Source organism: Crinia signifera, chromosome 6 (genome assembly GCF_055691185.1).
Source record: "Crinia signifera chromosome 6, ASM5569118v1, whole genome shotgun sequence".
Lineage (NCBI taxonomy): Eukaryota > Metazoa > Chordata > Amphibia > Anura > Myobatrachidae > Crinia > Crinia signifera.
Window position 1 is genome coordinate 186,188,950 of NC_139222.1, and position 15,085 is coordinate 186,204,034.

The 15,085-nt window shown below is 45.4% G+C and overlaps 1 protein-coding gene across 2 annotated transcripts in view; it reads right to left on the reverse strand.

Moving 5' to 3' along the window:
- USP43 (ubiquitin specific peptidase 43) overlaps nucleotides 1-15,085 on the reverse strand; it is a 100,766-nt gene that overhangs the window by 38,997 nt on the left and 46,684 nt on the right. For both annotated transcript variants that reach the window (XM_083148394.1, XM_083148393.1), the window contains exons 3-4: nucleotides 10,329-10,426; nucleotides 7,537-7,629 (exon numbers count right to left, since the gene is read on the reverse strand). In XM_083148394.1, coding sequence (XP_083004520.1) covers nucleotides 7,537-7,629; nucleotides 10,329-10,426 — 191 coding nt within the window. The remainder of the gene's footprint in view (nucleotides 1-7,536; nucleotides 7,630-10,328; nucleotides 10,427-15,085) is intronic.

Here is a 15,085-nt window from a genome sequence, read left to right on the forward strand (position 1 = left end):
CCCATAAACAGCAAGGTTCACCGTAAATGCAGTGATTCCGCCGCATTTTGTGACAAGCCCCACAGTTTTAATGAACACACTTGCCGTTTCCACCTCACCTCTGAGAACAAGCGAGGTGGAAACAGGGAAGGGGAGCGAGTTGAATATACTGGTGGCGAGCTTCTCGCTATCGATAGTTCGCCATCAGGGCATTGAATATACCCCGAGGTGTATGTGTTGGTGTAGTGCAGTGCAGTGTAACCCAGGGCCTTATTCTGGTTCACTCTTAGAGGTAAATTCCTACTCAAATGGACAAAACCATGTGCACTGCAGGTGGGGCAGAGAAAGTTAGATTTGGGTGGGGTTTTAGTTAAATGTGAGATCTGTGATCAGTGTAAAAATAAAACAGTCAGTATTTTCCCTGCACAGAAACAAAATAACCTACCAAAATCTAATTCTATCTGCAAAAGTTACATATGCCCCCCCCCCCTACTGTGCACATGGTTTTGTCCATTTGAGAAGGAATTTGCCTCTAAGAGTGAACCAGAATAAGACCCCCAGTGTACATGCTGGTGCAGTGCTGTGTAGTAACCCTGCATGTGCAGGACAATGTGTGGTGTAACCATGTGCTTGTGTATTACTGTGGAGGGTGCTGGGGGGGTGAGGGGGTATTGTGCATGGAGGGAATTGCTTTGGAGGGGGGGTGTTATGCACTGGGAGGGGAAGAATTGCACAGTGGTAGGTGCGGGTAGATCACTGGTAAGTAGTGTGTAAGAAGTAGATCCCGGGTTACAAAAGTGCGGCCACCCCTGCCTTATATCATAATCTAGTTCATCGGTTCTCAAACTGTGGGTCCTGACCCCAAAATGGGTCCCGACCTTCTCAGCATGGGGTCATGGCTCCACAATGCTGCCATGTATGTGCTGTCTGCTGACTACACATGTGATGTGATGATCGTCTGCAGTAACTTGCTGGGGTCCTGTCATTATTTTTATTGTCTGATGAGGTCCCAGAGCAACATAGTTTGAGGACCCCTGATAGTTTATCTGGCTGTAAATTTGCACACCAAGTTGGATTTGCTCCCAAATATAAATGAGTGTCTTTATTGAGTTATATATCAGCTACTAGGTAGCATTTCTGAGATTCATTCTTTAAAAATAAATATAGGAATCACCATTAAAAGAAAAACAAATACATCCTGAAAATGAATCATTAAGACAGTGAGAACAAAGGCACCAAGTTTATATTCCTCCACCTTTCATTTCACACAACTCTCACTCTCGGTCATGATAAAAGTGTGTACCTTTGTCTGAGGTAGCACTGTATTTTACACTATTACATGAGACAGAATTTGAGGAGTTAATTCCTCCAGTAGGTCAGCAGAAAGCAAGGATGAGGTAAGAATAGAACTTTAAGATAAAGGTTTGTTTCATTTTTCTCCTGTGTGTCTCCTGCTCCTCTTTATCTACAAAATGTGTTTGAAGTTCTGCAGCCAGAGCAATGCTTTTCTTTCCCCACTGAGCAATATATAGATATATAACAGAATATTTGGTACTTGTTTCCTAGCACGGCCACAATCGTTGGGATCGTGTACCTTTAAGTTAAGGTACACGATCCTAACGATGGACCCGATTTCCTTTGAAATCAGGTCCATTTTGCCGGCAAAGGTAAAAAATCAGGGGCATCTCGTCGGTCGGGACCATTAACATTGGTCCCGACGCGACCGACGCGATGCCCCCGGTTTTGCCAAAGGCTTCAATGTTAAAATATTTTTTAACATTGAAATCATGAGCATCGCGTCGGTCTTGTGTCATTATAATGGCACATAGGGGGAGGGGCCCTAAACTGCACACCCTGGACATATGAGGTGCTACCTGCTGAGACTTGTAGTGCAGCAAGCAGGAGGAGGAGTTTGCAGGTGCACACTAAATATATATGCTAGACCTTTTAATATCTTGCTATATTGCATTTGAGGTTATTAGCATAGTAATGGCCATTAGTATGGGCTTGTCCACCGCATCCAGGTTACCTCATTAGGACAAGTCCCTAACACTACTCTGGGACAGGTCCAGGGCACAGGGCCCCCCAGGCCAGCCCAGCAGAACCACCCCATGCAGTGGCGGGCTGGGCCGGGGGGCAGGGTGCCATGTGCCCCCCAGGCCGCTTTATTAATTACTGCCGTGGGCCACCTTAAATGATAAAAAAGGGCCCTGGTGGTCCAGTGTATTTAGGATTGCCTAGCGCCAAAGCTTCTGCCCGGCCGCAACCCGACCGCGCTGGGTGGAGGAGGAGGAGGAAGGAGAGTGTGTGTCATTCGCACTACCCTCGGCCACTCCGACTCCAGCAGTGCTGTGTGATGTGAAAGCCACGGGCGCGCCGCGGAGACTACGGCACTCCGTCACACAGTCGCACCCCCCACGTGTGTCCTGGCCGGCAGCGCCCAGACCCTAGCATCGCTCCCCTGGGGGAGCGATGCCAATGTCAGCCCCGCACCCCCCCCCCCCACAGTGTGCTATGGCTGGGAGTGTTGAGGCCCCAGCATCACCACACCAGGAGGTAGAGCAGGCAAAGACAGCCCCGCACCCCCACAGTGTGCCCTGGCCAGCAGCACCCATGCCCCAGTGACTGTCCCAGGCCGCTGCCCTGTCCCAGGACTCCCAAGAGGCAGAGCAGCCAGCGACAGTCCTTGACCCCCCACTGTGTGCCCTGGCTGGGAGTGCCGAGGCCCCAGCATCACCCTCCCAGGATGTAGAGCAGCCAAAGACAGCCCTGCACCCCTACAGTGTGCCCTGGCCAGCAGTGTCCATGCCCCAGTGACTGTCCTTGGCCGCTGCCCTGTCTCAGGACTCCCAAGAGGCAGAGCAGCCAGCGACAGTCCTTGACCCCCCAACCGTGTGCCCTGGCCAGTGGGGACAGGACAGTCAAAGGAGATTGTCATTCGGTGCCCTCACAGCAGCATGCAGCTCAGCAAGAGGAGAGGGAGACTTAGTGGCATTCCATGATGTAACCCCTGGTGTTAAAGCATGCAAACCCTGGCATCAAACAAAAAAACCGGAGCAACGAGCATGTAGGTAAGTGGCACTGATGTGTCATAAAATTTAATAGGCATTACCGCATGTGGTATTATATGTAATGGGCATTACAGTGTGGCATAATGTGTAATGGGCATTACAGTGTTTGGTATAACATGTAATGGGCATTATGGTTTTTGGTATAATGTAATGGGCGTTATGGTGTTTGGTATAACGTAATGTGCATTACAGTGTGGCAAAATGTGTAATGGCCAAGACGGTGTTTGGTATAACATGTAATGGGCATTACGGTGTTTGGTATAATGTAATGGGCGTTACAGTGTTTGGTATAATGTGTAATGGGCATTACGGTGTTTGGTATAATGTAATGGGCGTTACAGTGTTTGGTATAATGTGTAATCGGCATCACGATGTTGGGCATTATGGCATGTGGTATAATATGTAATGGGTGTTTGACATGTAATAGGCATTACGGTGTAAATTTTTGGCGCGCACTGTCCCATTTTTTCGTTTGCCTGCCTCTTACACTTTTATCCTGGCTCCAACAGTATAACCTGTAATGGGCATTATGGTGTCTGGCTTAACATGTAATGGGCATCAAGGTGTGTGGCGTAACATTTAATGAGCATCATGGTGTGTGGCGTAATGGGCATCACGGTGTGTGGTATAACGTGTAATGGGCATCAGTGTGTGGTATAATGTTTAATGGACATTACGTTGTACTGCCAGAGTCAAATGTGCGATAAAGTGTGCGATAAGCCTCTGAAAATTTCACAGTCCTGCAATTATCTGAAAATCCCTTTGCAATTACTTACCATTATATGATTTTTCTAGTGTGTGCAGTCTGTGTAGCCCAAGACTTATTCTGCTGCAGCGTATCGGGCCAGAGCTGACATCACAGTCTGTGACTGTTACTTATGGGCCAGTGCTCTGGACTTGCCCCCCAGGCTAAAAGTTGCCAGCCAGCCCCTGACCCCATGGCATCACATTAGTGTGAAATTAAAGTGATAGTAAAAGGGATAGGGGAAATTATATGTGATAGGACTTACCTAGGTAAGAAGTAATAATAAATGTGAAGGGTGCTACATATATATTAAACAAGCCCATACTAATGGCCATTACTATGCTAATAACCTCAAATGCAATATAGCAAGATATTAAAAGGTCTAGCATATATATTTAGTGTGCACCTGCAAACTCCTCCTCCTGCTTGCTGCACTACAAGTCTCAGCAGGTAGCACCTCATATGTCCAGGGTGTGCAGTTTAGGGCCCCTCCCCCTATGTACTATATATTGTGTATTCATGCACACTGGAAGGAACTAGAGACGCCTTCCTCCTTAACTAGCACCCCACCCACCTGTCCCATATTGCTTTTAATTAGGTTGGTGTCCCAACATTCAAGACTGCACACCTCAGCTTGGCACTATGAGGGTAAGTCCTACTATACATATATGCTGAGTGTTAGTCTGTGGGACTGTGTTTGGGGCGCTGGGCTCTTTGGGCTGCTGTTGCTGGGCTGCTCCATGGCATCATATCGTACACTTTCAATCACCCCTTTAGTTTGTTTAATATATATGTAGCACCCTTCACATTTATTATTACTTCTTACCTATGTAAGTCCTATCACATATAATTTCCCCTATCCCTTTTACTATCACTTTAATTTCACACTAATGTGATGCCATGGGGTGGTTCTGCTGGGCTGGCCTGGGGGGCCCTGCGCCCTGGACCTGTCCCAGAGTAGTGTTAGGGACTTGTCCTAATGAGGTAACCTGGATGCGGTGGACAAGCCCATACTAATGGCCATTACTATGCTAATAACCTCAAATGCAATATAGCAAGATATTAAAAGGTCTAGCATATATATTTAGTGTGCACCTGCAAACTCCTCCTCCTGCTTGCTGCACTACAAGTCTCAGCAGGTAGCACCTCATATGTCCAGGGTGTGCAGTTTAGGGCCCCTCCCCCTATGTACTATATATTGTGTATTCATACACACTGGAAGGAACTAGAGACGCCTTCCTCCTTAACTAGCACCCCACCCACCTGTCCCATATTGCTTTTAATTAGGTTGGTGTCCCAACATTCAAGACTGCACACCTCAGCTTGGCACTATGAGGGTAAGTCCTACTATACATATATGCTGAGTGTTAGTCTGTGGGACTGTGTTTGGGGCGCTGGGCTCTTTGGGCTGCTGTTGCTGGGCTGCTCCATGGCATCATATCGTACACTTTCAATCACCCCTTTAGTTTGTTTAATATATATGTAGCACCCTTCACATTTATTATTACTTCTTACCTAGGTAAGTCCTATCACATATAATTTCCCCTATCCCTTTTACTATCACTTTAATTTCACACTAATGTGATGCCATGGGGTGGTTCTGCTGGGCTGGCCTGGGGGGCCCTGTGCCCTGGACCTGTCCCAGAGTAGTGTTAGGGACTTGTCCTAATGAGGTAACCTGGATGCGGTGGACAAGCCCATACTAATGGCCATTACTATGCTAATAACCTCAAATGCAATATAGCAAGATATTAAAAGGTCTAGCATATATATTTAGTGTGCACCTGCAAACTCCTCCTCCTGCTTGTCATTATAATGGCACAAGATGAGATGGACTTGATTAAGTCCATCTTACATTGAAAAAAATGTGAAAAATGTGAAATGGGCCTCCGACCTTTTCATTCCCCTACTATCCACGTCGGCATGGAGTTGAGAATATATAGGGTGGCGAGCGCAGCGAGCCCCGCGAGGGGACGCATATAACTTCACAGGTATACGCATCCCCTCGTGGGGCTCGCCACGCTTCGGGCTCGGTGGCTCGCTGCGCTCGCCACACTATGGGCCTTATTTTGGTTCATTCTTTCTGACAAAATCCTTCTTAGATGGGCAAAACCATGTGCACTGCAGGGGGGGCAGATGTAACATGTGCAGAGAGAATTAGATTTGGGTGAGTAATTTTGTTTCTGTGCAGGGAAAATACTGGCTGCTTTATTTTTACACTGCAATATAGATCTCACTTTGAAGTAAAACCCCACCCAAATCTAATTCTCTCTGCACATGTTACATCTGCCCCACCTGCAGTGCACATGGTTTTGCCCATCTAAGAAGGATTTTGTCAGAAAGAATTAACCAAAATAAGGCCCTATATATTCTCAACTCCACGCCGACGTGGATAGTAGGGGAATGAAAAGGTCGGAGGACGCGCACAGCCACCCCTCGCGGGCTCGCTGCGCTCGCCACGCTTCGGGTTGGTGTCTATCGTGGGGTGGGGTTTACGTTGTAAAATTTGGGGGTCTAGGGAATATTTTACATTGAATCCAATGTCAAATCGGGTCCCAGGGACCCGATTCACATTTGATTCAATCAAAAAATCGGGTCGGTCGTGTCGATCGCATCGCATGCGACCAAATCGCATGTGATGCGATCGACGTGATTTTTCCGACACGACCACCCCGATGTAAATCAGGGTGGCCGTGCTAGGAAACAAGTACCGAATATTTCAGGAGCATGACAAACAAGAAAAGTAATACCACAGAATAAGTAGTTTAGAAACCCATGCTTCAAAGGTGGGTGCTGCTTGATCTATTGAGAGTAGTGACTAGTCAAGTAGAAATGCTATACAAAAAGGGGTTGTTAGATCAAGCACTCCCTGATGGGAACCTCTACGGTATATAGAGAGGTACGTGGGAAATAAGTCAAGTTCTACGAAAAGGTTCCCCCTTTTTCTATAGATATACAGGTTGAGTATCCCTTATCCAAAATTCTCTGGACCAGAAGCATTTTGGATAACGGATTATTCTGTATTTTGGAATATTTTTATATTTCAAAAGGTACCTTGCATTTATGTTCTATAAAACATCAAACACATTTATTTAAAACATGAAACAAAAAGTTTGTGTACTATCTCAGGCACTGAATTTGAATGCCAAGCAATCATTTTCTTGCACATATTTAGTGCCAGTTACATATCATGTCCCCAGTAGGGCCAGTAGGGCCAAAAGTACATTTTGGAGACTATGGTTTTCGGAATAATTTGGATTACGGATATTTGAGTAAGGGATACTCAACCTCTACCACAGAAAAGCCCTTAAATCCAGACTTTTACTAGGCATTTGAGTTGTTTTGCAGGTCCCAATTGACCACCCTTTCACACAGAAAAGCAAATTACCGGGTTAAACATTTCTACATGGTAGTTTGCTGAATAACACAGGTATTTCTTGTGTGAAAGGGTCAACCCGGGTCTAAATTCCAAGGTCTTAGACCCGGGTTCAACCTTTCACACAAGAAAAGGACCGATGTTGAACAACAAATTACCTGGTAGAAATCTTTAACCCAGAAATTAGGCTTTTCTCTGTGAAATAGTTATAAGCTGCAGTGATGAAGAATCATAGAATTCTTGGGGGGAAATACTTAGAGCAACCATTTTACAATGATATTGCTGGGTCTGATTGCTCAGCCTTACTGTACAAATATTTATATCATGTTCCCAAATTGGGTATAGAACATTTAAGAACCATTTACCTGGTCTGTCGCAGTGGGATGGGCAAGGAAACACAAAGAAAAGGGTCAAACGTGTCACTCTGCTTGTGACAGTGTGGACAGGTTAGCGAAGATCTGAAAGTACACATAAAACAATTAACGCTGACAATCCTAGGTGCAGTATGTATTTATGCACACAAGAACACAAACAGACAACACTATATTTAGAGGATATGGAGGCAGACAAGGTGTCTGGTGATGGGTAATTACAGTTGTGTCATCTTGTTACCCACTGTGGGGGCAAGGTCTGACTCACCATTTTTCCTGCTTTGACAGCATTATCCATTACATTGCTGTATGGGAAATGTATTAACTGCATGACATACTGTACACATTCACAGACGCAAATAATAAACAAAATGGATTTAAAAATGTGAATTTGTATTACAAAAATCTCAAAATATGATTTTACAGTTTGAGAACAGGATGAACAAGTTTAAATAACATTCAGAAAGTAAAATAACACTCTTAGGACTTGTTTTACACCAAAATATTGCTTGAAGAGATTCTGTGTAATTTAAGTGCACTTATTGTCATCATCACACCATGAAGGCAGCCACTTTATCGGCTGAGCCAATAATCACGAGAATGCAGCCTGTCAATTTACAGTACTTGCCAGCAGTATAATTCCTGAAGAATATAGTAATATCTTTAGCCAGAATTTTAGGTACTTGTTTCCTAGAACGGCAGCCCATGATATTGATCTTAGGCATCGCAAACCAAAAAATTGCGTCGGTCGCATCGCATGCGGCCAAAAAATCGCATGCGATGCGACCGACGCGATTACCGCGATTTTACATAGGGAACAATGTTAAATGGCCCAATTGACCCGATTTCACATAGGGAACAATGTTTAATGGCCCACAGACCCCAAATACCCACCCTGAAGTGTGAAATGGTCCCCCAATTGTTAACGCCACCCCACCATCAACGTCAACCCGAAGCGTGGCGAGCGCAGCGAGCCCGCGAGGGGCGGCGGTACGCGTCCTCCGACCTTTTCATACCCCCACTATCCACTTCGGCGTGGAGTTGAGAATAGAAAGTGTGGTGTGCGCAGCGAGCCACCGAGCCTGAAGCGTGGCGAGCGTAGCGAGCCCCGCGAGGCGACGCGGAACACACTCCCGAAGCGTGGCGAGCGCAGCGAGCCCCGTGAGGGGACACGGATTACTTAACATGTATTCCGCGTCCGCTCGCCACGCTTCGGGCTCGTATTACGCGTCCGCTCGCCACGCTTCGGGCTCGGTGGCTCGCTGCGCTCGCCACACTTTCTATTCTTAACTCCACGCCGACGTGGATAGTGGGGGTATGAAAAGGTCGGAGGACGTGTGGCGTTAACAATTGGGGGGGCCATTTCACACTTCAGGGTGGCTATTTGGGGTCTGTGGGCCATTTAACATTGTTCCCTATGTAAAATCGGGTCAATTGGGCCATTTAACATTGTTCCCTATGTAAAATCGGTAATCGCGTCGGTCGCATCGCATGCAATTTTTTAGCCGCATGCCATGCGACCGACGCGATTTACATTTTACCATGCATTTCTATGTAAAATCGCGGGCATCGCATCGGTCGCATCGCATGCCATTATAATGGCATGCGATGTACATGCGATGCCCGCGATGGGCGCCGTTCTAGGAAACGAGTACCGAATTTTATTTAGTCAGTTTTCGCTTTTTCTTTTTTTTTATTGACATGAAGCGACTGCAGGATCTGCTGATGAGCATAATCACTTAATGATCGCCCACTCATTATGTCATCCTCATATTACAGCTTGGTGAGCATTTGAATTTGCCTGTCCATCTGTAACATCAGTCCTTGCAGCATCGTACACATACAGCCAGAAGTGAAAACATGCGGTGCATCGGCAGGAAAAATACGTTTTGTCTGTGAACAACACCGTTCACAGACACATCGGATGGACAAACCTGCCGACTCGCTAGTTATGTATCGGACAGCTGATACACCGCTTAGTGTGTATCCAGCCTAACATTACCAAAACATGTGCTTAAATGTCAGGCACACTGCTAAGAATTTAGAGACATTTGACAGATAGTTGACTAGGCTGCTGTTTGGGGCAATAAAATAAAAATAACTTGTGAATGTGTCTTGAAAAAGTACTGACTTCTGATCCATACTGTCAGTTGGCATGCATAAATATACTGTACTCAATGGGCTTTCCATTCTGTTAACATATAATTTGGTCAATTCAACTCCTTATGATGTAAACAGTGCTGGTAAGTAGATCCCAGAGCAATTGAAATGATCGTGCTGTTATGCCTCACCAGAAGATTCCTCCTCACACCCCTCCTGGAGTGCGAACAGATATCTAGCTAATCTTGTGCCGCAATTTTGTTTTCTGCCTTTAGCCCAGTGCAAACAGCATTGCGGCAGGCACCTATAACGCAGCATGCTGGTTCTTGTGACTAAACATGCGGCTTAAGTGCAGATAACTGTCACTTTCCAACCTCTTTTCTTGCGCAATTGATACCACACTGAATTGAAATAGCCTCAATGAGAGGAAATTAGAGTCGGATTACACAGAAAACTACAAATTCGACATAGATTGTATATTTCATTAAGTGTTTGTTTATTAATTAATTAATATATATACATACACACACACACACACACACACACACACACACACTCTTTCCTTTAAATTATACTTTTTTTTAGATAATTTATTGCCAAATGACACAGACCTTTTTTGTGAATGAGGCATTTATTTCACCCAGATACCAATGCCCAATAATTATGTCTCTAATTACCAGCTGTACCTGTACTTGGCTTGAAAGTGCTCTTGTACAAAGCTGTGTTCCCCGTCTGTCTGTGAGGAGGGCGAGGAGTTTGTTGTACTGTGATCAGTAACGGAAGGCTGCAGGCACAAGACAAATTACATATTAATAATTATTGGGGGAAATGCATTTAAATGTAAATTCTGCAAGCTCGGCCACCTTATACAAACATATAAGACTGATATCAGAACAGACAACATATGAACTCCGGATTTTTTGACATTATCAAACCCAGGGCAGAAGCTCTGGGGTGAAATGTAATAGGAAGAGAGATTCAGAAAGTGAGAGATTTGGTAAGAAATCTCCAGTTTTTTTAAAGTGGCAATCATTTACACAGCAAAACCAGTGTGATTTTGCTGTGTCAATGATTGCCACTTTAAAAAAACAGGAGATTTCTTACCAAATCTCTCACTTTCTGAATCTCTCATCCTATTACATTTCACCCCTGATCTTCGTCACCTGAGGCAAGGCAGTAAAATTTGGCTGGACTTCATCTGCCCCCTCCTGCATGCACATATGGGTATCATATGCAGCACCCCAGGCATGCGACCCCTTAGACCCCCTCTAGTTGTGGCCCTGTATTCAAGCAGTATTCATGTAAAGAGGGACACACATATATTACAAATATGTAGCCCACTATATCAAAATCCAGGAGGATTCTCGACTGGCACATAGGGCGAGATGTACTAAGCCTGGAAAGTGATAACATGGAGAGTGATAAACCACCAACCAATCTGCTCCTACCTGTTATTTTTGAAACACAGCCTGTGACATGACAGTTACGAGCTGATTGGCTGGTAGTTTATCATTCTCCTTTTTATCACTTTTCAAGCTTAGTACATCTGGCCTTTATTGTGGTATTAAGATGATGCCCTCTAGCGGCAGTTTATCAGTAGCGCAGCTCAGTTGCACCGCTGTAATGGTTTGCGGATTTGAGCATGTTTCAGTCATTGATGTGCGGATTAGGTTTTTTAAAATGACTCCCAGTGACTTTTTTTTCCTACAGCTGACAAGTGTATAGAAAAACGACAGTGCATTAAAGCATTTGTCCTGAAAATAAAATATATAATTAATTTGCTTATACTGTAGCTCTGTTGAAAATAAATAAATGAAAAAGGATTATGTAAAAAATGTTGATGACTTGTTAATTTTAAGCTGCTACTTAAAAACTGAAGCACTGGCAATATTTAAGTTGAAAGAGGACATGGCTAAGTGTACTCTCACTGATGTGTAGAATACATTTGGCTGCAATACATTTTTATACTGAATTAATGTAAAAATTCTGTGCAGCCAGCCGTGGTCAGGAGAGTAAGCTGCCTTCATAGGATTAGGTGCTTTAAATCCACAGGGTATTGTGTATAATTGAGTGAATATGATCACCAGAAGGATAACACCCACACAGGTTTATGTGGAAGTACAACGGCAGGCAGCCCTCCTCCCTAAGGAATGAAACTCTTTTCCGATAACAGGAAGCCGGGATGCCAGCCGGTCCCTGGTAACAGCTTCCGGGGAGAAGTTGGCAGCAGTCAGCCTAAGAATGACTAGTTCTAGATCAAATCATTTGGTATGAAAATGGTTAAAAACCACCAATCAGCGTGAGAGATAATAGTACATTTGTATTTTGAGACAAGAAAATAAAATGTGATGACATAATGTATATGTTCAAAAAACTGCGTATTTCAAGCAATTGATGAAGGGACAGATGTGATTTAATGGGGGCTTGTAAGAGGATTGTTAAGAAAGCATTGCAGTTCCGCTAATGAGAGTTCTGCCAAGTAGAGTCTGCTACACAGACTGTGAAGTATAAACCACTTATCCATCTGTTTTGCACTATGTATTTCTAACACACGAGTGCAGTAAATCACTTCTCATGGCCACAGCAGGCTGCTGCCAGCTGAGAATTATTGAGGTGGGTTAAGAGTAAACAAACAAAAAAAGTCAAGGAACAATAACAGACAATAACTTCTTGTACTTATGGCAGTGGTTCCCAAACTGTGTGCCGCGGCTCCCTGGGGTGCCTCGGGACACATGCAGGGGTGCCGCGGGTTGGTGGTCCAGGACCAACTCAAATTATTAATGGTTAATTATTTATGAGCAAAACCAGTGCTGGTGGCTGCCAATCATACAATGTGTACAAACAGAAGCAAATCCTGCCCTTTACCACATAACTGCCGCTAAGAATCGCATATAAACCCAATCTACTTAATTTTTTTGGGACCTAGGGGTGCCGTGAAAAAAATTCTGATTCTCTAGGGTGCCGTGAATCAAAAAAGATTGGGAACCCCTGACTTATGGTATCAATTATATGCTTCTACTATAAAATATCTGTTTATTGAACAGTGGTTGGAAAGTGCACCAGGTGGAATGAAGAAATCACAGATCACTATATCGTGACACAGCATAGATCAAGTATTATTTAATGTACAACCACAGTGTAGATGTAATTGAAGGCCAGTAAAAGTGATTATTGTACCCTTTGCAGGATAACCATTCAATGTAATGCCGTTTTCTTCACAGTTCCAAACAGGGCTAACATTTCAACATAAACAGTACATGTTTTTTTCAGTTTTCACTCTCTAGGCCAGGCATGTCCAAAGTCAGGCCCGGGGGCCAATTGCGGCCCGTGCTGTCATTTCAAGCGGCCCGCAGCCTCCAGCTGGAAGCAGGCAGAGCATCAGATGTGGGAAGCACATCACAGGACACTAAAGGTGGGGCCCCGGCGAGCGCGCCTTTATCTTGCTGTCTGCTGAAGTGAGGAGGTGCCGGCCGCCACAGTCAGATGTGTTTGGCGTCCTACCCCTGCTGCTACAATTGTATATCACCCTACTCCACAATCACAGTGACAGCAGTGTTTGGGGAGGGGGGCAGCAAGGGGGAAGCTTGCTCCCATAACATGCAGAGTGGAGGAGGTCAGCAGCGGGAGCCCAAGCATCTCCTGTCCTTGCAGTGGCTGCTTTGCCTCTCCGTCTTCTGGCTCACACAAGGGGCTGGGAAACATACAGAGAAGAGAGGGGGCAGAGTGGGGGAAATACAGTGAAGGAGGGTCAGGCTGGGGGACATACAGTGAATGGAGGCAGTGATGGCCATTCAGAGAAGGGGGAGCAGGGGCAGGCTGGGGGACATACAGTGAATGGGGGCAGAGTGGGGTACATAGTGAATGGGAGTCATACTGTGAATGGGAGTCAGGCTTGGGGACATACAATGAATGAAGGCACTGATGGACATTAAGAGAAGGGGGGAAGGCTGGGGGACAGAGTGAATGGGTGCAAAGTGGGGAACATACAGTGAATGGGGGACATACAGTGAATGGGGGCAGGCTGGGGGAAATACAGTGAAGGGGCAGGCTGGGGGACATACAGTGAATAGGGGCAGAGTGGGGGACCACTTCACCAAATCTGGCCCTCGTCACAAAAAGTTTGGACACCCCTGCTCTAGGCCTTGTACGATAATACATACTGCATATGTAAAATGAGGAAAAGTATATTATTATCAGTTCCATTAACTGCCACATGCCTGAATATATCCACAGAGCCTGGCCTGATTCAGAGGTAAATAGTCAACCTTGGAAGGACACAGGCAGCGGTGTACCATACATAACATCCAGGTTGCCCTCTGTGCATTCATTCCTTCCTTGCTTGTATAATTACGCACACACTAATTAATGGATTCACCCCCAGCTACCCCAATACATGTGTGGTTTTCAGGAGGAGTATGGAAATAAGCAGTGGTAGAACTTGTGGGTTGTGAGCCCAGGTGCAAAAATATAATTTGGGCCCCCCTCCTCCACCCCAACCCAAATACACAATATGTAACATGGCAGTTGGTGACAGGGATGATAGAAGGTGACAGGGAAAGGCAGAAGGTGACAGGGGGAGGCAGAGTTGTGACAGGGGAAAAACAGCAGGTGACAGAAAATTCACACTCTCCATCTACACTCCATAGACATACTCAGCTGAATCAAAACCTTATTCAGTTATCTCAATCCACCACCCCTGTAGCAGTGGAGTTAGTGTGGGGCAACTGTGGAATATTGAAGAGGAATCTTAACCCCTTTGCTGGTAATCTTAACCCCTTTGCTACCTTCAGCGCTGCCCTAGAAGCAGATACCTAACTGATGGAGCCATATACTCCTGCATAGGAAGCATGCAAAGTATAGTGCATTTACTACACTACATAGCTCTGTCTAACAGTTAATAGTTTTGAACTAACAATTATACATAGTCAGAATCTGCAGAATCTGCATACTTAAGGTCCATACACACTGGGCGACTATGCCCAGCGTGCATAGACAGCGATGATGCCAATCATCGCTGAGGGGAAAGCCGCTCAGTGCATACACACTGAGCAGCTTTCCCCCTGCCTGGCGCCGACGTAGGGGGGAGGACGACGTTGCATAGCGGAGCACTATGCAAAGCCACCCTGAAAGCCGCTCATCTGTTGGTATAACCAGCAGATGAACGGCTTTCCTGGTGATGATGTGGGAGAGCGCAGCAGCGTTCACGGCCGGGGCATACACACTGGGTGGCTTTGAGCTGAAAGCCGCTCAAACTGGGTGTTTTGAGCGACTTTCAGCTCAAAGTCGCCCAGTGTGTATGGGCCTTTACTGTGCAGGAGCAAGTAGCTCTATCAATAAGGTGTGTGTCTCCAGTGAGATAGGTCACAAGTTGTACTCCTAGGTGTGACGCTAACCAATGTGTTTGTTTAAAATAAATGATAATATAAATAAATGTGGTGCAATG